Below are 24,912 nucleotides of genomic sequence, written 5' to 3'. Positions count from 1 at the left end.
CGCTTAGCTAGCGAACGAGAGAACAATTGAATTCAACTTTGCTTGATATTTAAAACAAAGTGTCACTTAGCTCTTGATGAGATTGAGTCCGGATATTCTTAAGTGTTTGCCACATTGAAAAGATTCAGATTGTGGATCGTGATTTTGTGTTAGGATTGTGATAAGATTTTTTTTTGGAAATATTGCCCTCCCCTAATTTGACTAATCAAGTTTTCAGATTTATGTGGGATTCATTAACCCTTTAACAAGCTACTTGGAAAGGGGTGGCGAGGTACCGGCAGCTTACAAGCAACGTGTTGGAGACCCCTGCTCGAGGCCATTCTTTAAAGAAATAAGCACAAATCCAATCCAACGCAGATTCTCACTGCTAGTAATGGCTGCAGATGCCCACAAGCCTTTAGTGGACTGTAAGTGTAATGGCTGCACTTTGTAAAGAAACCAAATGAAGTTACCTTAAAGTTTTTCAAGGAGAGCACTTCACTGTACGAGTTAAGCGCGGCTGTGTGTTCACGTCAAGGCTCAACAAATGCTTACCTTGAGGTCCGAGGGATGAACGCTCTCCTTCAGCTTCTGCAGGCTGTTTCTTAGACGGGAGTTCTGCTCCTCCAGGATGCCGATCCTTACAGAATTGGCCTGCATTTGTTTCTCCATGTCCGTAATGATATCGCCTGTACCTGTTTGGGTGGACAAGGGCAATGACTTTTAACGTGACAGCATTTATTACAATGGGCGATGAGGAATTTCCAAATCCGTAAAAAAACATATAAACAGCCTGATGAGGTTTATCCTGTAGTCAAATTTTTATGGGCTATTAAGAAACCATAAAGACAAGGTAGAATGGACAAACAAAGAAAGAAATAAGAACCCCAGCAACTGGCTTGGACGAAGAGAGCTTAGACAAGTGTGACGGTCAGGTGTCCACAAGCTTTTCGCCACATAGTGTATGTGCATATGCATGCTTCTCAATCTACAAATACTTAATATACATTTATACCTTAATATATAAATCCTCTTCTTCTTCTTCTTCTTTCGGCTGCTCCCATTTAGGGGTTGCCAGAGCTGATCCTCTGTCTCCATGTACCCCTGTCATTCACATGCCACCCTGACTGCCTCACCACATCCATAAACCTCCTCTTTGGCCTTCTTCTTTTCCTCTGGCAGTTTCCAGATGTACCCCTCATCTCTCCACCACATGTGCCCAAACCCTCTCAATCGAGCCACGCTCACGGGGTCACCAGACTGTTGTACCATTGTTGCCACCATTAAGGCAAATTAGGCCTTAAGCCTGGGGTACAGATAAAAAGTGGTGGGGTTGAGGACCCGATCAGTTGTTTGGCACACTGATAAGCTTGGCCTAGGGAGCAACATAACCTAACACTGGCACTGCCTCTTATGTACTCACTGCTAACTGTGTCTGCCCTCTCTCCAACTCCGCCATTTCCAGCTCTCCCTACAGTCCTTTCGTCAGCACCACCGTCTCCAAACCATACAATCATCCATCCATCCATTATCCAACTCGTTATATCCTAACTACAGGGTCACGGCCAATCCCAGCCAACACAGGGTGCAACAACAACATTTACTTATATTGCACATTTTCATAAAAATAATGTAGCTCAAAGTGGAGGCAGGGAATAAACCCTGGGCAGGGCGCCAGCCCACCGCAGGGCACACACACACACACCCACACACCAAGGACACACACAGGACAATTTAGAATCGCCAATGTACCTAACCTGCATGTCTTTGGACTGTGAGAGGAAACCCAGGCAGACACGAGGAGAACATGCAAACTCCACGCAGGGAGGACCCGGGAAGTGAACCCTAGCCTCCTAACTGCGAGGCAGCAGCGCTACCTACTGCAGCACTGTGCCTTCCCTACTATACAATCGGTGTTTGAATATTTAAAAAGATAAAATCTCAAAGGCACTTCGTCTAGTTCAGGGTGACAGAGGGGCTCCAACGGCAGAAGGTTCAAGGCAGGACACCAGCACAAGCAGGGTGCCAGTTCTCTGCAGAGGCCACTCACTGACTCGCATGCAAGACGACAGGATTCAAACTTAGGATACTAACCACACAAATCTGTGCCAGCCTTTCCAACTGAAAACACTCATCAAAAATAAAATTGAACTGGATAGATGAAATATTGTCTACAGCAACTGGCATAATCAGGACATTGTTGCAAGTTTAGCCCAAACATTTCTTTTCTGTCTCCTCAGGGCCCTTACTTTTACTTCTCTTTAAATATTGTTCTGCTATACAGTGCAGCCATTTTCTAAAATGAATAAACGGGCGCACATGATATGGGCTCCTAACACTTTTATGAATTGGCCGCCAGTCCTCATAATTAAGGAAAGTGCCTCTGATGACGATCACAAGACGCTGAATACAGTTTCTCCCCAGCGGACTCATAAATGACATCAGGGCCAATTTCTAATAAACGAAGTGCAAAGGTGGCACGAATCTGTGCAGATAAATCTATCAGATGTGTGACTGAGGCCCTGTTAAAAGAGTGGGGTTGGGATGAAACCCAAAAGATTTTGAGGTTCTCAAAGGGACAAAGCGTGATGGCCTTGCTTTAAACACTAAATACAAAATTAGATAGATAGATAACAACAACAACAACAACAACAACAACATTTATTTATATAGCACATTTTCATACAAACAGTAGCTCAAAGTGCTTTACATATTAAAGAATAGAAAAATGAAAGACATAATTATAAAAAAATAAATCAACATTAACATCGAATAAGAGTAAGGTTCAATGGCCAGGGGACAGAAAAACAAAAACTCCAGACGGCTGGAGAAAAATAAAATCTGTAGGGATTCCAGACCATGATACCGCCCAGTCCCCTCTGGGCATTCTACCTAACATAAATGAAACAGTCCTCTTTGGATTTAAATAGGATACTTTATTAATCCCAAGGTATAATTCACACACTCCAGCAGCAGCATACTGATTAAAAAAAACAATATTAAATTAAAGAGTGATAACAATGCAGGTATAACAGACAATAATTTTGTATAATGTTAACGTTTACACGCCGGGTGGAATTGAAGAGTCGCATAGTGTGGGGTCTCCTCAGTCTGTCAGTGGAGCAGGATGGTGACAGCAGTCTGTCTCTGAAACTGCTCCTCTGTCTGGAGATGATCTTGTTCAGTGAATGCAGTGGATTCTCCATGATTGACAGGAGTCTGCTCAGCGCCCGTCGCTCTGCCACGGATGTCAAACTGTCCAGCTCCGTGCCTACAATAGAGCCTGCCTTCCTCACCAGTTTGTCCAGGTGTGAGGCGTCCCTCTTTATGCTGCCTCCCCAGCACACCACCGCGTAGAAGAGGGCGCCACAACCGTCTGATAGAACATCTGCAGCATCTTATTGCAGATGTTGAAGGATGCCAGCCTTCTAATGAAGTATAGTCGGCTCTGTCCTCTCTTACACAGAGCATCAGTATTGGCAGTCCAGTCCAATTTATCATCCAGCTGCACTCCCAGGTCTGCACCCTCTGCACACAGTCACCTCTGATGATCACGGGGTCCATGAGGGGCCTGGGTCTCCTAAAATCTATCACCAGCTCCTTGGTTTTGTTGGTGTTCAGTTGTAGGTGGTTTGAGTCACATCATTTAACAAAGTTCTTGATTAGGTTCCTATACTCCTCCTCTTGCCCACTCCTGATGCAGCCCACGATAGCAGTGTCGTCAGCGAACTTTTACACGTGGCAGGACTCCGAGTCCGATGTATGTTGGCTGAACAGGACCGGAGAAAGTCCAGTCTCCTGCGGCGTTCCTGTGCTGCTGACCACAATGTCAGACCTGCAGTTCCCGAGACACACATACTGAGGTCTGTCTGTAAGATAGTCCACAATCCATGGCACCAGGTATGAATCTACTTCCATCTTAGTCAGCTTGTCTCTAAGGAGCAGAGGTTGGATGGTGTTGAAGGTGCTAGAGAAGTCCAGAAACAATTCTTACAGCACCACTGCCTCTGTCCAGGTGGGAGAGGGATTGGTGTAGCATATATAAATCATATATATAATAATTCAAACGCGGTGAAGCAAGAAGCAGAATTCAGAAGGCATTTCAGCGCAAAGATGTTGAAACGTTTATATTAAATTATTAGCAGCAACCAATGCTGTGATGAGGACTGCAGGCACACCACCTGCCCTTCAGAACAGGCCATCCACCTGACGCTAAGCATGTTCAGGCCCAGCATGTATTTGGATGGGAGACCCTCTAGGACAACTTGGGTTGTTGCTGGAAGAGATGTTAGTGAGGCCAGCAGGGGGCGCATCCCCTGTGGTCTGTGTGTGGATCCCAGTGTAGTGACAGGGACACTGTGCTGTAAAAATAGTTCTGTCCTTCAGATGAGATGTAAAACCGAGGTGCTGACTCTGAGGGGTCATTAACTCTTTGAGGGCTGAATATCCTCCACGCATGGAGGACCCAGTAGGTTAGGTAGTATGATATGGTGTAGCCCAGCACAAGGGCTTTATGTTATTTGTGCATCTTTATTTTGTAAAGATGTTATTTATTTTTACTCATTTTTCATCTGATTATTTGGAAATAGCAGACGTTTGCACATCTATATATATAAAATTCTTTTCGCGTTTGAAACAGAAATTACGTATGACCACAACAGACAAGTTACAAAGAGAAAGTGAGACAGAAGCAGATCGAGAGAGGAGGCTCGCAGGCTCGCTGATCAGCATATACGACAATCACAATTGACGGCCTCATAAACACCCGAACAACGTGCTGAACAGAATCGAATTCGACGGATGCAGTATTCACAGGCTACCATGTCACACAGGTGTCAGGGTCTGTATATGGAGGGATTCAATTCTAACATTGAAAAAGATTATTGCCTACTTCCAAAAGTTACAATAGGAGAAGCGGACATCATGTGTGAGTACTGCCAAGCACAGAGGGTTACATTTGAATCACGTGGGATGTGTTGTTCAGGCGGGAAGGTGAAATTAACACTTAGCTGAACCGTTGTTATCTCTTATTTCTAGCGCAAATCCACATTCAACTCATTTTCTACAGAACATTAGGAAATACAATTCGTGTTTTCAGATGACATCGTTTGGCACAATGGCTGCTACCGAGGAGTCTGGCTTTATGCCGACATTTAAAATGCGGGGGTAAATCCATCATAGAATTGGATTATTAATGCTGTTGCCTCATGAGAGCCACACATTTTTCCCTTCCACTCAGTGAACGAAGCCATTGGGTAATCTGACTTATTACAACATTTCAAAAAAATAAATCATTCATTATGATCAAACAGTTACTCACTTGAGTAGTCTTTTCACCAAATACTTTTTTCCTCTTACTCGAGTCATTCTTTGGATGACTGCTTTTTACTTCTACTTGAGTAATATTATTTTGAAGTAACGCTACTCTTACTCGAGTACAATTTCTGGCTGCTCTACCCACCTCTGGTCCTTACCGATTACCGCTGAGCAAACATCAGCTAAGTGAACAGAAGTATAGCTGCGTACGAATGGCCTTGGTCATTGCAAAGTGAGAAATAAGCCTCGACTCACTGTCAAGTTGACACTGGGAGGGTGGGCACAGATCTGGGTAGTCCATTAGCAGCTTCTCCCTCTGCTTCTGCTCCTGGACCTGCTTCTCCAGTTGACAAATTGAATCTTTTAGCTCTGAAACAGACCCTTCCAATTTCTGTTTTTCCTCTTGCAATTGCTCTGTCACCACCTGCAGAGATAGGAAGAGTCCTTCAGGTTCTTTTCATCTGTGACTCGTCTGTTATACTACATTTTTCTTTAATATTAATGTCACTGTCTCTATGCTCACTGGTATGGATTTATTCACATGTGCATGTTAAATTTGGCACACAGGGGCTCAGCAGTTAGAATTGCTAGCCAAGCTTTGGATTAGATAGCCAAAGACAACTGGAGGATTGTATAGTCAGCTTAAACACAGGATAGTGTATTTCTGTCCTCTGTCAGCACAAAATCTTCTTTCCTTATTGGGAGAATGAGAACCGGCATGTAAGCACTATGATATTTCTGTGTATTTTGTGGAGGAGGAATTCAGCCCTTGTTTGGAGACAGAGAAGACCAGCAAGTGAAGCAAGACATTATTTAAAGGCTTGGACAGCAGCCAGACCCTTTGGAGGCACGAGTCGGCAAAGTTCCGAAAAACCTCCCAGCGTGGGGAAGAGAAATGGCAGCCTGTGTTGATCCAGATTCCCACCTGGATAAAGTCTGTCCATATGCCTCCTGTCTGTAACCGCGTTAACCGTCAGTAAATGTAAGCTAAAGTATATTTTTTCTCATGTGATTCTTGTACCGCCGTAATCACAATGGGAGGGATATCGTCTTTTCTGGTATATTACTATATTGTTTAGTTACTTAATATGCCGCAATTTCAAAAGAACTCATTTCCAAGAGAGCTAATGCCTCTTCAGGAAACAGTCCGCTATGGCAGGTGTCACCAGCTCCAGTGCTGGAGGACCACCGTGGCTGCAGGTTTTCATTCTAACCCTTTTTTAATGAGTGACCTGTTTGTGCTGCTAATTAACTTCTTGTCAATTAATTTTAATTGAATTGCTTTTAAAGATTTGCTCCCCTGAATTTCTTCACCGTTCCCCTGAATTGCTTCATTTCTTTCCATAAATGGCACCCAAACAGAAATGAAATGTGAAGTGAGGGAGCCAACAGAAGACCAACTAAGTCAGGGCCTCAACTCCAACCAACTTTACTCCAACCAGTTGCTTTAATTGGTGCACATTCTTGTTGTTAATTAAACTCGTGCTTTAATGCTGTTGCTTGTTGCTGCTCTCATTGTGCTTTAGCAGACATTTCTGAAATTGTTGATTTTCTCTTTTCTAAGAGCACTGGGGACCTGAGCAGATTGACATTCCTGAGACCTTCACCTTTCTTTATTTTCAGATAGTCTATGATGGACACCAGTTGTTTTGGCTCGTTTTGTATCTCATTATTGTTTGGCTGCTAATTAAGGAAAAAGAAACAATTAAGGGGTCTGAGTCTTCAAGAACAAGTCAATTCAAATGAGTTCAAAAGAAGTGAATTAGCAGCAAAAACAGGTCACTCATTAAGAAAAGGGTTAGAATGAAAACCCGCAGGACCGGAGTTGGCAACCCCTGTGCTATGGTGTTGAAATAATTTCAGGGTCTGAACTTTAGCATGACCCTGAGGTGAAGCCAGCAACTTAAATATCCGGTCTGCCACAGTACAACATTTTCAAGAATCCAGTAACCCTAAAGATCCTCACCTTAATAAAGGCACATGGGATTGACAAAAGCGGCTTCATGTTTTAGTACAATGCATGATGACTTCAGGTTAGAGCCTTGCTGCTCCTTCTTCTCCAGCCCTTGATGTCTAATGCAGTGCATTTCAACCAGTGTGCCGTGGCAGAGTGCTGTACCGTGACAGCTACCCAGGTGTGCCACGGAAATAATAGTTGCGGGTATCCCGGCCAGAAGAGGGGATGGTTCCTCACCCGGAACGGGAGGCTCCTAACAGGCATATAGGCATCCCAGCCAGGGAGGAAGAAGGGATCAGACCTTGAAGGAGGACCAAAAGAGATGGACGGACAGCTCAATGAAAAGAGATGTCACTAGGGGGGTTACTCTCCTAGCACGCTAGATGGCAGCAGCCCTGGATATCAGTGCCCAGTGGGAAGGCAGCAGATGTAGTCCATCAGAGAAGTCCTGGGTGCCACAAGAGGGCGCTGCAGGGAGACTTTCACATGACCCGGAAGTGCTTCCTTCGGTAATTCACCCTGGTACTCCTAAGTCCAGAATAAAGAGACCGCACTCCCTTTTCCAGTGGAGTCAGAGCTGGGAGGATGTGGAGAAATACTCGACTGGAGGAGGGCAGTGCGGTGATGACAGAAAGGTATTGTGGAGAGAGAAGACTTGTGTCTTTGTACTTTTTTGCAAACTTTGTGGAAGAATTGGTTTAATAAATCTTCCATTATTTGAACCCGGGACTCACTGTGTGTTCGTGTTTGGGGGTTTGGGCTCGCTGACACCCCCGCTTCCATCAAACAGTGTAGTGCATCTGACCTGAGAAGTTCCAGCTCTGCAGGTGGTCGACACCTACCTGGAGAAGCTGGCATGAAAGAAGCACCGCAGTTGCTATAATGCAGAAACAGCAGTCGTGTCTGTTGGCTGCTAGAGTCCATCTCTCTGTGCGTGGCCTCACAGGGCTGGTGGATAGTGGGCCTAGGAGTTGCCTGTGAGGCCCTGAGAGAAGCGGGCAAAGGAGTGAAGCACCTGGGATATGCGCCCAAAGTGCTCACTAAGTGCTGTGTCTGTGAACGCTAATCTCAGAGCCGCTTTTTTACTGGCTTTTCCAATAGTCCTGCTCCTTTTGGAGAGTTGGGCTATCGTATGAGATACAAGTCTGTGGTTAGTACAATAGCGGTGGGCCTTGAGATGTTTTCGGTTACAACAAAGTGTGCCACCATGGTAAAAAGGCTGGGGAACACCGGTCTGATGTGTCATCACAGTCCTCTCACCTTCTGCTCCTGAAGCTGACACCGCAATGAAGCCGTCTCCGACGTGAGCTGGGAAAGCTCTTCTTGGAGCTGTGCTCGTTTTTCGTCACTCTCCTCCAAACTCTGACGCACTCCCTCGCACTCTTGGTCCAGGGAGTCTACTTGCTGCAGCAAGGCTCTGTGTTTAACCTGCAGGGACTGAATGAGAATGGAGAACAAGCTTTTAAGAAGCCATAGGAGTATTTAGGAAAAAGACCTGTCACCATGGTGCTGAACAAGAGTGGCACAAGGCTGGCAATAGAAGTGTGAGTCTGCATGCCAGGTGGAGGACAGTCACACTTTCTGTGGGTTCAAGTCCTGGTAAAGTCCGAGTATGGCCAGATACACAGGGACACGAGGGATCACAAGAAGGTTCTAGAAAGTTGATTCTGTTCATCTGGACATAGTCCCAACCCCCGATACGTTTCATCACTCAGCCAAGAGACCTCGTCAGTCTCAGTTGACTGCAGGTTTCTCCAACCTTATAAACAGGACCTTTGCATAATGACCGAACTATCACCGTTGACTAACAATGGGCCATGTGATCAATGATATGCAAATTGTCTATTGATCAATGGCCATGAGTACCATTCACAGAGAGTTGGGGAATGAGTGCAATCACCGCATTGCCAGATGGTGAGAGATGTACCCTTATGCTCCCTCCTCGGTTCAGAGATGGTCGTTCCTTTTTCACGTAAATGGCCTCCTTGACTCCTCGCTCAAACCAGCATTCCTCCCTGTCCAGGATGTGCACCTCTTCATCACTGAAAGAGTGACTACTATCCTGTAGGTGTAAATAGACTGCAGGGTCCTGGCCTGACGAGGTAGCTCTTCTGTGTTGTGCCATCCGCTTCGCCAGTGGTTGTTTGGTTTCCCCGATGTATGATTCACGGCAATCCTCTTGGCACTTCACTTCATAAACTATATTACTCTGTCTGTGCCGGGGCACCAGGTCCTTGGGATGAACCAATTTTTGCCGTAGCGTGTTTTTGGGGTTTGAAAGCCACTGAGCTGTTCCGATACTCCTCACACATAAGGGATCAACAAAGGTTTTCGCTTAGGCAGCGGTTGTCCTTCCCCTCTCCTGGATCGCTTAGAGCATTCTTTAGGTGTCTTCCCTGCTTTGACAAAAGTCCAGCTGGGATAACCACATTTACTCAGGGCCTTTTTGATATGATGTTCTCCTGCTTCCCTGGCCACTGTGTCTGTGGGTATGGTGTTTGAGTCCTGATGACACCTTTTTTGTGCTCTAGTAGATGATTCTTTCGCCATCTTACAACGCGGTGATTGCAGCCACTCTCTGTGAATGGTACTCTTGGCCATTGATCAATGGACTATTTGCATATCATTGATCACACGGCCCGTTGTTAGTCAATGGTGCTAGTTCGGTCATTAGGCCAAGGTGCAGTTTATAAGGTTGGAGAAACCTGCAGTCAACTGGGACTGAGGAAGTAACTTGGATGAGTGATGAAACGTATCTCCCTTGGGAAAAACTATGTCCAGATGAACAGAATCAAATTCTAGAATTTCCTTACCTGGATTATTGAGCATACATCGAGACATCACAAGAAGGTGCACTGATGTGGCAGCACTCTACTTTCAGGTAGGTCTTTGGCACGGCACTCAAGTAACTCAGGAGGAAACTTATTGGGCACCACTAGCAAGAGGTTCTCCAAGGGTGTGACGAAAACACACCCAGATATGAAGGCATTGAAGGATAAAGTAGATCCAGCAACATTCTTTCGGCCTAAGGGTGAATCACGTACTCAAGGACATTGGTGGAATTCAAAGGGAAGTGCATTTAAGACTGAAGCCAAGAAGCACTTCTTTATGCAAAGAGTTGTGGGACTCGGGGGACAAAACTACCAAGACATGGAGTTGAAGTAGAAACCTGGCCAACCTTTAAGAAGAATCTGGAAGGGATACTGGAATAGCAAACAAACGGGCTTGATGGACTGAATGGTCTCCTCTCGTTTGTCACATGTCCTATTTTCTGATTCAGGGAGTGTGACGGCAGGGGAGATCTGGGGAAGCCACTTGTTCAGTTATAATACTCAAAGGAAGGCCTACTGACCTAAATTACTTTTGCATTCTCCGTACAGTTTTTCCTGTGTTTTTTTGATTTTGACTTGATTTAGTGATTCCAGACACCATGAGCCTTTTACCACAGGAATGACTGTAAGGCAAGGACTCAACCAGAACTGGACTGTGGGCTGTCCCAAGGGGCACAGATACACAATGGAAGGGGGTTCGACCTTAGAAACACGCAAGAAGAGCGTGGAATTTCCATGCAAAAGGCACTCCACGTCAGAAGTGAACCCAAGCGATGTGAGCCCCTTCAATGTTAACATTAAGACCCTGTTCTTTATTTGAGACAGGTGGGTCTCCTCTGGGTACGCTGATTAGATTGAATGGAGCGCCCAGTTTGGCCCTGTGTGTGAGTACAGTCGACTCCGTTTAAGTGCACGGCCTCCAGATATGATCGCCACATCTGCTTAAGCGGAACGTGCGATTATTTGCAGTGCAACGTGTCAGTCCTGAAAGCTGACCATTCAGTTACCCCACCTACTAGCCTAGTCAAACGCAATAAAACATTTATTAAAATAGACTACAGTGAAGAATAGAGTGGATACAACACATTAACTGTTCAGATAAACATGTACTGTACCCGTACGTCTTCAGCCTTCCCTTTTCTATACCGTTCTTCTGCCTGTCTTGCAATATCTATTCCTTATTCTTGTAAATCCGAGAAATCCGGCAAGAATGAACGCCGTAATGTTTCACAACAGGGACCTGACCCTCCTTGTTGTCAAATCTGTTTAAGACATCGACTCGTTCAGCCAGAGACAACGATTTTTGAGCACGAGACAACGAAGTCGACGCCATAGTCAAAAGTCACAACAGCTAACTTATCACAGTTGAGTTGTAAGGCCAATCCGTAATGTCATTCATTGCTAACAGACTTGTGTTTAACACGTTGGCAGTTCTGAGACGACATTTACACGTCCATAAGAACACGCTGCTAAATGGACTACAGTGTACATCTAGTAACTGCACTGTAAAATGCTAGGCCTCAATACAGTAACGGGATGGGACATCAGCACCTGAACAATCACAAGAGCCGGGCTACTTACATCGTCGCAGGCTGATGATGTCATTTCAGAGTGTCAATCAATATCATTGTTTCACTAGTGGATGTGAGGAGGCCGTGCAGTTAACCGGAGTGAATCTGACTGGAGAGAATAGCAATGGGATAAATAATGTACGTGCGCTTAAGTAGATTGTGCGCTTATCTGAAGTTATTGCCTTTTTACTTGACTTTATACAAATAGGAACCATGCAAGTCACGTGAAGCTAAGCGGAGTGTCCATTGCACTTAACCAAAGTGCAGTCGACTATAGAAGAATGGGTGGGCCCGCAGTGGACTGGCACCCTCTCCAGGGTTGTTTCCCACTTTGCACCAGTGCTGTGCTGTCAGGATAACGTCTCCCCTCCTGCAACCCTGAATTGGATTAAACAGGTTCGAGAATGTTACGTTTTTTTCTTAAACATTTTCATACGACATAACTTAAAAACAGCCACTTAAAAGAATTATACAAGTTTTACAATGGCAATCGATTTGGCAGTGTACTCTAAAAGAGGACGTGTGCTCCACAAAACAGAAAAATCTGCCTCCTACCTCCTGCTGCCTAGTCAAGCTGATGAACTTGGCCCTCTCCTTGTCCAGTTCCACAATAGTGGCAGAGAGTTCTGAGGTGTTGGTGGCCAAACGCATGTTAAGGTCTCGGACGTTACCCTCCAAGACAAGCACCACGCTCTTGTCGACCATCTGGGTTCTCATTTCTTGCAGTAGTTTTTCTCTTTGCTGCTCTGCATAAATGAAGAATTACACCATAAAACAACACATATGGACAGATCAGTAGACAGACAGATGTTTGGGACAGAATTATAAGTCATAGACACACACACACAGTCAACATAATAAGATGGATTTATTAATAATACACAGAAATGTCTCTAAGCCAATACCTACAGGACAGAATGGAGACAGACATGATGGCAATAGAGCTCAAGCAGCACCTCTTAACACACTTTGGGGGACTAAAGAGGACAAGTCTTCATGGAGTGGATGGGCAACGTTAGTCTCTCACACACCACTGTGTCCACCGAATTCGGGATCTGTCCCATAATGCTGCTGTTTACGTAGATGTTTGGTATGCACATATATCATGGTGCAGTACCTTACAAGGAGTGATAGAACATTTTAGAGAATTTGTTGCACATATCAAACTTCAAAAAATGAACCTGTTCTAGGGGATTTAGATGCAGCCGGCCTGCTTCACACATTCAAACCAGATGCATCACCAGGTAGCACCTCCACCTTCTCCTCCTCTGCCACATTCATGGAGCTCCCCAGCACACCAGACGTCTACCTCCGACTTTAGTGTTAGTAAAGTTCATTTCCAATTGGACGATTCTGCACAATATAACCAGCCCTCCTCCCAAGCCTCACTATCCTCATCATCATATCCGTGCCTAACAAAGACTCTAATGGCGGAATCTCCTGAGAACGTCTATAGAAGGCACAAAGTGGAGGTGTACATTCTGCCAAAATGAGAAAAAGGAAAAGCAAGGAGTTTGAGATGAAGAGAGATGGATTTAAATAAAAAATATTCATAGCTACTTGCACATATTTAATATCTGCACCAGAGCAGATTTAATCCCCTGTAACATGTTAACGGTGACCCAGATGATAACAGACTGACTGCAAATTAAGCTTTGTAGATCAAGACAAGAAGATTTCTGTGGTAGCAATAAGTGACGTAGTGTAAGAAAAGCCAAAAACGGCTGCACATACCCAGATCCTGAATGCTGGCCTGCTGATTTTTTAGCTTCTCCTTCAGACTGGAAGCATCTAGAAAACAGAAAGTAGTTCATTTAACTGGACAGTTGACAGTTCCTGGGTGGTCTTCTGACCGCTTAACTTGAAGTCTGCAGCAGCTTTACTGCAGACACTTCCTCTTGTGATTTTACACCTCACTTTTCTAGGTCAGGCTTGAGCAGAGTTGGCAACCATCTCTGAAACATTGGGAACAAGGCATGAACTACCAGAAGAGCGGCACGAGTGAGTTGGGATAGAAAAGTACCTGCAGAGGTTCATTTTCATACTGGTGCAATAACTTCATTCTTCCATAATGATGAAGCAATACATTTTTGAAATATGTGCAACAGACAAGTGTTATCTTCCTAGCATACAGTATGTTTTCAGCAAAAAACGGCCTCAGATTCTAACTGGCTTTGCTGCTATTTTGATATTTATATGCTTACAACAACAGCACCTATAGATGGCTGCAAGCCTGAATTGGATTTTGCAGGCCTGGAACTGGATCACTGAGCGGATAGCTGGATTTATTTTCTTGCAGGTTTATTATAATACTGTATGTTTACAACAAGAATTCAAAAACATAATCTTATTTATATTTTTGAGGCAATCACGGCATTCATATTCAAATAAAATGTCATTAATGAGTGCTAGGGAAGTTTTAAATGCAGAATGATTATTAAGTTGTAACTGCATAGTATTGATGAATTATTATTATTAATGTTTCTTGTTTTTATTATTTGTCATTCATTATCACTTTTTTGTCCACTGTTGGAATTGCAAACCATATGATGTAACCAGACTGTGGGAGACATGTAAGATGGAATTTCATTGTACTATATACACATGCCAGTAAACTTGAATTTGAACTTTAAATGGAAAAAAAAAAGAAAAGGACATGCAAGAGTGAAAGGGAAGGTCTATAAAACGGTACTGGGACCAGCCATGTTGTCTGGGTTGGACAAAAAGACAGGAGCCAGAGCTGGAAGTGGCGGAGTTGGAGATGCTACGATTTTCGCTCAAGAGTAACGACAGGGTTAGCATTGAGTTTATTAGAGGGACAACACTGGTATGACAGTCTGGTGACCAAGTGAGAAAGGCTAGACTGAGAGGGTCTGGGCACGTGCAGAGGAGAGATGAGGGGTACATCGGGGAAACCACCAGGCAAGAGAAAAAGAGGAAGGCCAAAGAAGAGGTTTATGGCTGCGGTGAGAGGGGACATGAAGGAACAGATGTAAAAAACAGGGAGAGATGGAGACGGACGATCTGCTGTGGCCACCCCTAAATTGGAGCAGCTGAAAGAAGAAGAAGAAGATTTGAGTTTTAATTGTTGCCTGATTTCTTAACCCGCCATCAGTTAATAATGAGGTGCTAATGACAAAGGAACCACCCACTCTCTGGCTTCCGTTTGAACCTGTGCATATACATCATGAATTATCCGTGTTAACAAAAATGAGAGACCAGGAGGTACAAATCTGTTTGGGACCACAAAATGTAAGGATTATGTTCTCAGGAAATGAAAAATCTACAATGCGATAAAGGTTTGCCTTGGAAGAATGAAAGCACCAACACGTCCTAGCATTGAACGATAAGTTTCATTATCTGCTAGGCTTGGCTTCTGATTATGAAACTGGTTGGAATGAAACCCTGCTTCCAGGACTGGTGTTACGTATTCAAAATCCATAAGCTTTATAATTAAATACAAAGGTGGGATTAAAAACCTGCAGCCATCCAGGGCTGTAACTTAGGATACAGTTGAAACAGATGAACAAGCAACAAGAAATGCAGTTCAGCAAATGAAAAGAAAATAAGTATGTTCATTCATCCATTTCACATATGTGAGTCTGGCATGGCAGAACCTTTAAATCTGGAGGACCACCGTGGCTGCAGGTGTTCATTCTAACCCTTTTTAATGAGTGCCTGTTTTGTTCTGCTAATTAACTTCTTGTGAATTCATTTTAATTGATTTGTTTTTTTAAGATTTGTTCCCCTGAATTTCTCCATCGTTTCTCTGAATTGCTTCATGTCTTTCCCTAAATGGCACCCAAACAGAAATGAAATGTGAAGTGAGGGAGCCAAGAGAAGACCACCAAAGTCAGGGCCTCAAACTCCAACCAGTTGCTTAATGAGGTGCTGATTCCTGTTGTTAATTAAACCCGTTCTTTAATTCCGTGGCCTGTTGCTGCTCTCGCGGTGCATCAGCAGACATTTCTGAAATTGTTGATTTTCACTTTTCTGTTAAAATGTTTTGTGGAGCTGAGCAGATCGACATTCCTGAGACCATCATTTTTTATTTTCAGATATTGTATGATGGACACCAGTTGTTTTGGCTCGTTTTGTATCTCATTATTGTTTGGCTGCTAATTAAGGAAAAAGAAACAATGAAGGGGTCTGAGTCTTCAAGATCAGGTCAATGAAAATGAGTTCAAAAGAAGTTAAATAGCAGCAAAAACAGGCAACTCATTAAGAAAAGGGTTAGAATGAAAACCTGCAGCCACGGTGGTCCTCCAGGACTGGAGCTGGCGACCCTTGCTTTAAATTTCTTTCACCTTTTGTGAATGACGGTAATAATGAGGCAACTCCTTTAACAAAAGCTGTGATTGAAGGCAGGATTTTTTTTTAGCACCGATTTATAAAACACTTGGCATGCAAACTAGCTGTAATTAACTGATAACAACATTACGAATATCTCACGCCAGGAACACACAGAGAGTGTCACGTGGTTAGAGTCAACAATGGAATCCCTACAAACCTGTCTGTGTTGTTTTTATTAAAGCAGGTGTTGCCGTGAAAGTTGGAGAGTCAGAAGCAGAACTGTTCCGATTTTGGAATTACAACGTGGCAGGGGATGATTTCAAATGTAAAACGAAGAATGTGTTTTTGGTAAAGGCAGGAACACAGCCTTTTGGCTAAAAGGAATTTGGCTTTCCATAAGTGAAACTTGTATCCCTGCATTTTTCTGTCACTACAGTTCTTCCTTACAACAAGATACATTTGTGGCAGCATTATCACTTTCTACCAATTGTCATTTTTACAGTGAAAGGCAGGGCGGCACGGTGGCACCTGTCTTGCAGTAAGGAGACCTGGTTTCGCTTCCTGGGTCCTCTCAGCGTGGAGTTTGCATGTTCTCCTTGTGTCTGTGTGGGTTTCCTCCCACAGTCCAAAGACATGCAGATTAGGTGCATTGGTGATATTAATTGTCCCTAGTGTGTGCCCTGTGGTGGGCTGGCGCCTTGCCCGGGATTTGTTCCTGCCTTGTGACCTGTGCTGGCTGGGATTAGCTCCAGCAGACCCCCGTGACCCTGTGTTAGGATATAGCGGGTTGGATAATGATTGACTGACTGACTGTCTGACAATGAAAGGCTACAGTGAATTTTAATAATTTTTTTTTGCTTATTTATTTGATGTCTTCTGTCCAAAGAAATCAGAAAATCTCAATGCAAACCATTAATTAATTATACCACTTGTGCATTAAGTGGCCTGCTTAGAATAAGACAAGAATAAAACAATCTAAAAATCTCAGTGCTATTTCAATATTTCTTCAGTGTGATCACTGGTGTACTAAGGGGCCTGCTGCGAATCAGAAATGATTTAGCCAACGGCCTTGTGCTGGGCTACACCATATCATACTACCTAACCTACTGGGTCCTCCATGCGTGGAGTTTGCATGTTCTCCCCGTGTCTGTGTGGGTTTCCTCTCACAGTCCAAAGCCATGCAGGTTAGGTGGATTGGCATCACTAAATTGTGTATTGGACCAACACCCTGCCTGGACTTCCTTCCTGCACTGCACCCTATGCTAAATGGGATAGGCTGTGGCAACCCTCGTGATCCTGTTCAGGACTAATGCCTGACATTTTCTAGCTCCCTTGATTCATTTGTCCCTTTTAGGGTGCTGGAGTCTATGCTGGCACCACCAACAGCGGGGCAGGAACGCATTCTGAATGACGTGCCAAGCTGTCATCCTATATATCTTGTGAGCAATCAGGCTGCACTTTCACTTTTTAGAGTCGATTCAATTATAAAGAACGCGCACTTTCAGACAGATGCCGGTTTTAGAAAGCTTTTTCACGGTAACAAAAACAATTTTAAAACTGATTATTTACCAGCACTAATGGTTTACTCCCCGGCTGGCTTTTCTTGCTTACAAGACTGTCTGAGGTGCTTGTGGTCCTACTGCCACCGTGGAGGAAGACGCGTTTGAACTTTTGATTTCCAGGAACTTGTGACTGGAGTCAACTCGTGAAACATATTTGCCGTGGGAGTCCTTTGAAGATCAAGCATAACGTGTTTAATGGGAGCTTACTGAACGTTATTTGTGCAATTCTAAACTAAATACACGACGATATCAATTACCTGTCATATGAGGAATGCTGCCGTGGTAGGCGGTGGACTTTCATGACCCCATTAAGAGACTTTGTGATTGTTATGTTCATTTCAGTATGTCTCGTGAGGTATTTTGCCAGTAAATGGTGCTCCGTCTTACCTTTTTTTAACTCCTCTTTTTCTACTTCTAGCTTTTTGACTGCATCTGCATTCCTCGCATGCATGGCTTGCAGTTTGTTCTCGCACTCTTGCATTTTACGTTTGCATTCCCCCTTCTCCCTGTGAAGAACCTCCTCAAAGGTCAGCACTTCCTTCTTCAAAGCTGCCTGCTCAGCCTCCGAAGCTGCCAAGCTCTTTTTGAGGGGCTTGACCTGATTCAGGAGGTCAGTGAAGTGCTTATTAATGCGGGCCAGGTCCTTGCTTTGTTCTGCGGCCCAGTAGGCCATATCTGATGCAGAGAGCTGAGTCTCGCCCAAAATCTCATCTGTCACTTCTTGAAAACGACACAGGGAAGATGGCAGGTTTTGACTTTGGCAAATGCAGATTATGGCTTTGCCAACTTCCTTCAACGAGGACTGGGAACGAGCACAAGCATCACAAGGCACCAGGGAAGACTCCACAGTTTGACTGCCTATAGTGCGGCAATCATTGGCCACCGAGAACGGGGTGCCGACTGGTGGGATGTACCGAGAAGTACCCGCAGCAGCAGCAGACTGTGAGCGCTTCTCTCTGTTCTCCCCAATGCTTTTTAATGGAGAGGCGAATTGATTTGGATTATCCTTCTGTCTCTCCTGTTCTCCGCCATTCCAGTGTAAGGCTGACATTTCTTTTTCTGGAAATTTCTACAAAAGAAAAAAAAAAAAGAAAAAGCGACATGAAATTTTAACAGATGAGTAGCATTCATTCTATAATGAATGCTTGAGAAGACTATTCCAGCAAGTCTTCACCATTAGCCCTATAGACATTGAGGGTCCAACAGACTTGGACTGCAAGGTGCTTTTAGGGTCCCCTAGCAGGATTTCATTATACCGTGTATACCAGTGGGTATGGAAAAGAATCCCCCACTTCGAAAAATATTCCTATTTTTTTTGCTTTACAGCCTTAAATGGAAACACACACAAAAAATATTTCTTCCTAGCTTTACCTGAACAATGCAATCAATAATATCCAAGTGAACGATATCACAGCTACAGTTCAGAAGAATGATAAAAAAATCAAAAAACAGAAATCCTGAGATTAATAAAGGATCCCCCCCATGTCATTTTGGTGACCCCCCTTTTGCTTTACAGACAGCCTTGAGTCTGTTGGGATTCTTCTCTATCAGCTTTGCATACCTAGATTGAATAATATTTGTCCCCCACTCTTCTTTTCAAAACTGTTCGAGTTCGGTCACATTGGATGGCGAGTGTTGGTGGTCTGCTATCTTCAAAGCCATCCATCCATCTGTTATCCAACCCGCTATATCCTAACTACAGGGTCACAGGGTCTGCTGGAGCCAATCTCAGCCAACACAGGGAACAAGGCAGGAAACAAACCCCGGGCAGGGCGCCAGCCCACCGCAGTATCTTCAGATCTTTCCACAGATTTTCAGTGTGATTTAGGTCTGGGCTCTGACTGGTCACACCAGGACATTCACTTTGTTCTCCTTCAGCCACTGTGTGCTTCGGGTCTTTGTCTGCTGGCAGAAGCCCCTTCAATTATTGTGGCCCAACCTGACACAGCACCCCGCAAAGTATAAATTAACATTCACTTTTAGTACTAGTTTTAACACATAAGTGGACTTCCAAATGGTTCAGTGGCAACTGGGTGAAAAGACAAGTCGGCGAAGAAACAACTTGGCGAAATACAACGCGGTGACATCCTTTACCAGTTAGGTTCAAAGAGATTTTTTAATGATAGTTAAGTGACAACATGATTTAAAATGTTGAAAATAAATGTATATAATTTACGAACGAACTTTATTCTGCAGATGGCACAAACTCTATCTTACATTATCTTCTGCAACCAGAATTGCTAATCCTTTATGTAAATTGTATTGGTTGTAATCGTATGATAACGATATGTAGAATACAAAAGGTGACCTCCGAGTACGGCTTAAGGAATATGTTTACTTTCAACGTATTGGGACTCTCATAAAGCAGGTGATTCTGTGGATTTTCCGGCACCCTACGTCGTCATTTAAATATCGTTATAAAATTTCTTTGAACCTAACTGGTAAAGGATGTCGCTGAGTTGTCTTTTTGCCGAGTTGTCTGTCGCCTGGTTGCCCCTGAACACTTTTGAATCTCAACTCAATGTTAATTTGGAGAATCTTGATAAATAGGATTGGTGAGACCATTGGTCTGAATGGCCTCCTTCTTGTCATAATTATTCTAAATGTTCTATTAGACTTTCTAAATATTTTGCACTCTTTTCCTATGGTATCTTCCCAATTGCATCAAATGGTACTTTCTGTTTTATGTTAATTGTATTAAATGTGTGAGTACTGTGTCCTTACCTTATTAAAAGGAAGTGTGCAGTATTTGAAATGAATATGAAACAGAATCACATGATGGTGTTCTTTGTAGAAATTTGTAGCAATTAGTAACAAAACAGTCAAATCACACACAGCAGTGCTAACTCACCTCTTTGAGGCCAGTCTGATATAAGTTGTCGAGCTTGAGAAGACTATTCCAGTAAGTCTTCACCACTAGCCCTATGGACATTGAGGGTCCAATAGACTTGGACTGCAAGGTGTTTTTATGGTCACCTAGCAGGGTTTCATTATACCGTGTAAAACACTGCAGAAGCAGCAGCAACCTGAAATAAGCCACAAGTAGAGAAAAAACAGTGACCACGGGACAACATGGAAGTAAAGGACTTTAGTTACTGTTAGAGAGGAAAAAATGATATTGTGCGAGGAACATAACATTAATAAATAACAGACTCTTAAGACAATGACTGACAAAACAATCTATGGTAGTTCTTGCTTGAATGCTACTGGAACAGGCGTTTGACTTCTACAACCCTGAACTAGATTAATGATGTAATACAAAATGCATGGATGAAAGAATTAAAGGATGGATGGTGTGCAACACTCCTGAAGCCTTTAAAGTGGTCATTGTCAAATCATTGTAAATAAGTTTTAAACGTACATAATCGTTGTTAACCAATTCCAAACATCTTCTTTCAAGCTAAACTCTACACTTTCACTTTAGCGCCAAGAACAGAAATATGATTAACTTCTATTACTAATAAAAATGCAATATCCACCGACGGAGAAAACTGTGTCATGCTTATGCCTTCATATTCAAGTACAGCTTTAGATACATAGACGGATAGACTAAAAGGCACTATATGATAGATAGATAAACAGATGTGAAAGGCACTATATAATAGATAGACTAAAAGGCAATATATGATAGATAGATAAACAGATGTGAAAGACACTATATAATAGATAGATGTTAAAGGCACTATATAATAGATAGATACATGTGAAATGCACAATATAATCAATAGATAGACATGAAGACACTATATAATAGAGAGACAGGTAGATAAATGTGAAAGGCACTATATAATCGATAGATAAATATTAATTTTAGTATAGTAGACTGGATAAGATAGATAGATAGATCGTATCAGGCTTTGACTAATTTCATTTAATGCTTCCATGTCACTAATTTATTAATTTCTCTCAGTGTTATTGAAAAATTTCCAGTCAAATTTCAATAAACAGGAATAAAAGAAAGAAAAAATCCTGTCAAGCAATGGGAAGAGATCTGAATGTCGAATTGGGCAGACGATGGCCGCCTTAACATCATGAAGGTTTGGAATAAAGGTGCACGCGTGTTCAACGTTTTTCAAGCACATCTGAAGAGATGGGACAGCAAGTTCAGCTTTGTTTGCCCCCGTGTCTCCTGTGATGGTCTTTGTCATTGTTAGATATATAGATAGATAGATAGATAGATAGATAGATAGATAGATAGATAGATAGATGTAAATTAGGAATAATGATAATGACAAAGGAAATCTTTTAAAAGCAAGATAAAAAAAATATGCAATTGTCTTCATGTAACATACATACATGCTTGCTACAGTCCAATAAAACTTTAGCAGCACACCCACTTTTGTAATTCGGGTGGTGCAGTGATTGTGTTGATACCTTACAATAAGGAGAGCAGGGTTCACATCCCGGGTCCTCTCTGTGTGGAGTCTGCATGTTCTCCCCATGTCTTTGTGGGTTTCCCCCCAACATTCAGTGACATGCAGGTTAAGTGGATTGATGGCAGTAAATTGGCCCGTGTGTGTATGTGTGTGCTCTGCGATGGACTGGCGCCCTGTCCAGGGTTTGTTCCTGCCTTGTGGCCTATGCTAGCTGGGATAGGCTCCAGCAGACCACTACAAATCCTGGGATAGAAAATGACATGACTTTTTATAATTTTCTTAGTTGACACCAAAATACTTAGAAAATGGGAAATAACAGCTTGCTTAATGAAGGAGGGAGTCCAGATATAAACAGAAATGGCTGGGATGAAAATCTGCAGCCATAGTTGGCCCACAGGAGTGGACATGAGAACCAGTGAGCTGGATGGCCCCAAATTTTACAATGTCTTATGCGCTAGACTAGGGGATGCAATTAAATTTGTATTTACCATTATGTGAGCCGCTGATAAATTCACCACTATTAACTATTCTTGACCCTTTTGCACCCTTTTTTCATCTCCACTTTCTCACATCTTGACCAGCTTCTTCTTGAGGCTATGAATTAAAACCTCTAATAATAATAATAATGATCAACGGGTAAGGAGGAGGACTTGGAACTCACCGAGCGTCTCTTACTGACTCACTTCATCATGTAATGTCTGTGTAATGTGTTTTTGGGGCTGTGCTTTTGAGGAAAACCAGTCCAAAACATAAAACATTATTGCCAGAATAATAATTTAAGCTTAAAATATTCCACTTGAAGTCATTGTTTTTTTATACACTGGGAATTTTTACTTTCACTTGTTTATGATTTTCAAATCTGTTAATCAGAGTCTAATTTTTGAATTGAACAGAATAAGCCTTTTTATGAACTAGGGCGTTTGTATGAATGTCTGTATGAAAACAAAGGACAAGTTTTTAAGGGTATTTTAAAGGAAGGAGAGAGAAATTAAAGTGGGAAACTTAAAGCTACAGTTAACATGTTGGGTTTGGTTGCTCAGGCCAGACCTTCACGTCTCTCACAGATTCTTTGCTGCAGAACTTTTAAATTTTTTTACATTTTTTTACAGTTTAACTCACGAGTCTTGTGTTAACATACTGTCTTTTCCTCAATAAAGCACATAATGTTAAATGCTGAATATGCATTACCTGTCCACCACTAACTCCAGGAGCACAATGTGGGAATGCTGACTGAATTCTTCATCTCCCTCAACAAAGTCGTAGTGATCCAGCAGGGCCACCAAATCCAGATCACAAGAGATCTTGTCCGGAAACTTCCAAGAGGGAAAGCGTGCAGGACCTGCCCGAGATGTCACATCCAGAATGGTCCCCTGTAGGTCAGTGACATCCTTCCGCAGGTTCTCGACACAGTCCTGCCTGCCCAGGAGGTAGGTCATGATTTTTGGGTGGCTGCAAAAACAAAGCATATAGCAATTCTAAATATCCAGGAGCATCACATCCTTGTACATAAAATATTTATTAATGAGAGTAAAGGGGTTAAGTGACATGTACCATTCTGAGTAATGAAAATTTATGACAAAATCTACTTGGCTAATAAGAAATCAAGAAATAGGCAGTCTGATCAGTCTTTGGCGGGACAACAAATCCACATTAGTACTCTCAGCAAGTACAGGTAATAAAGCTGTAAATTAAAGGGGACAAGGCTTCATTCACAATGTGGATTTTAACAAAAAAGTCAACATTCCCTCTGGGGAAAATTAAATTGCGATCTATCTATAGCAGCGGTTCTTAAACTAGTGGTTGACATGTTTGTGATGGGACTCCACATGACCGTATGGTAAAAATTAGACACGTTTGGCCAAGTGTGAATTCTGTGGTGACAGATGTACCTACCACCCTCTATTTAGCCTACAATTACTAATCACTTTTTCTTCTTATTCGTATTCCTTGTAGTATATGCTTTTAACTTTTCTCTCGATAAAAAGTAAAATTAGTTTGTTTGGTGCAGTGAAGTCTTCCTGCCACACGGTTCCAGGAGCTGGCTGGGTTCAAATTCTAAGCTGGTTGCTCTTTCTATGGAGTCTGCATGTTCTACCCTGGCTTTGTATTACTCCACTTTTCTTCCCACATCTCATTATTAAAAGCTTGATGCGATTGACCAGCAGCGTGGGCATAAATGTTTATTATAATGGGCTAGCATCCCAACCAAGGTCTCAGTATGGCTGGATTAAAGCAGACTTCAAAATTAATAAATGGATGAAACTGGCATGTTGCAAATATAAAACCTCCATGTGGGGAAAGCAATAAATGACCAAATATACATTTAGTTTTAACCACAGGCAATTGTGTTATTAAAAATACACCCCAAATAAAAAGACCCTAGTGAAAACCAACACGAATTATTTTTACAATTTTTTAAAGCCATAATCAGACGCAATTAACGGCACAAAAGAAATAGTGATAACAGTTGGGACTTGAAAATAGAATTGATGACAGGTATGTTTTAACCCAGGAGTTCCCACACCTTTTCAGCTTGCGAGCTACTTTTAAAATAACCAGGTCGAAATGATCTACTTACATTAAAAATTATATATATATATATTATATATATAGATATATTGAGTATACTTTATACATTAAATATATGTTGTCGTACCTTGCATAACTGAATAACCTTTATGGCACAATAACAATTCAATACATTTATGGTCACTACAGTATTTGGATTTAATAATCTTCATGTGGGAAAAGGCTGACTCGCATAAATAAGTAGAGCCGAATAAAGCAGTAAAGGAGGTAGCACATTTCTTCATGTTTGGGTACTTTTCCTCTGTAAGTTCCAAAACTGTCCATGAGACCCATACTTCAGCTGAATGTCATCCTGTAGTGTCAAAATCTCATCCTCCACTATAGATGAGTTTTAGCTGAAACAGTGTTGCAATTTCTGATGCGAGTGAATCACCCTCAACATCTTCCCTAAATGGATAGCACTTAAATGTAGCGATTGCCTCAAGTAAAGCCGGGTCT

At 42.6% G+C, this 24,912-nt stretch overlaps 1 protein-coding gene across 4 annotated transcripts in view; it reads right to left on the bottom strand.

Annotated features, from left to right (window-relative positions):
* Positions 1 to 24,912, bottom strand: part of ccdc157 (coiled-coil domain containing 157) — a 31,704-nt gene that overhangs the window by 5,794 nt on the left and 998 nt on the right. The window contains exons 2-9 of one of the 4 annotated variants that reach the window (XM_039772332.1): positions 23,074 to 23,334; positions 20,361 to 20,535; positions 17,897 to 18,578; positions 13,389 to 13,445; positions 12,210 to 12,400; positions 8,513 to 8,689; positions 5,551 to 5,719; positions 535 to 674 (exon numbers count right to left, since the gene is read on the bottom strand). In XM_039772332.1, coding sequence (XP_039628266.1) covers positions 535 to 674; positions 5,551 to 5,719; positions 8,513 to 8,689; positions 12,210 to 12,400; positions 13,389 to 13,445; positions 17,897 to 18,578; positions 20,361 to 20,535; positions 23,074 to 23,334 — 1,852 coding nt within the window. Of the gene's footprint in view, positions 1 to 534; positions 675 to 5,550; positions 5,720 to 8,512; positions 8,690 to 12,209; positions 12,401 to 13,388; positions 13,446 to 17,896; positions 18,579 to 20,360; positions 20,536 to 23,069; positions 23,335 to 24,912 lie in introns of those variants that run through there. The other 3 variants (XM_039772333.1, XM_039772334.1, XM_039772335.1) reach the window with 3 other exon arrangements.

This window comes from Polypterus senegalus, chromosome 12, assembly GCF_016835505.1.
Source record: "Polypterus senegalus isolate Bchr_013 chromosome 12, ASM1683550v1, whole genome shotgun sequence".
In the NCBI taxonomy this organism is placed as follows: domain Eukaryota; kingdom Metazoa; phylum Chordata; class Cladistia; order Polypteriformes; family Polypteridae; genus Polypterus; species Polypterus senegalus.
The sequence above is the reverse complement of the archived record's forward strand: the minus strand, read 5'-3'. Positions and strand labels throughout refer to the sequence as shown.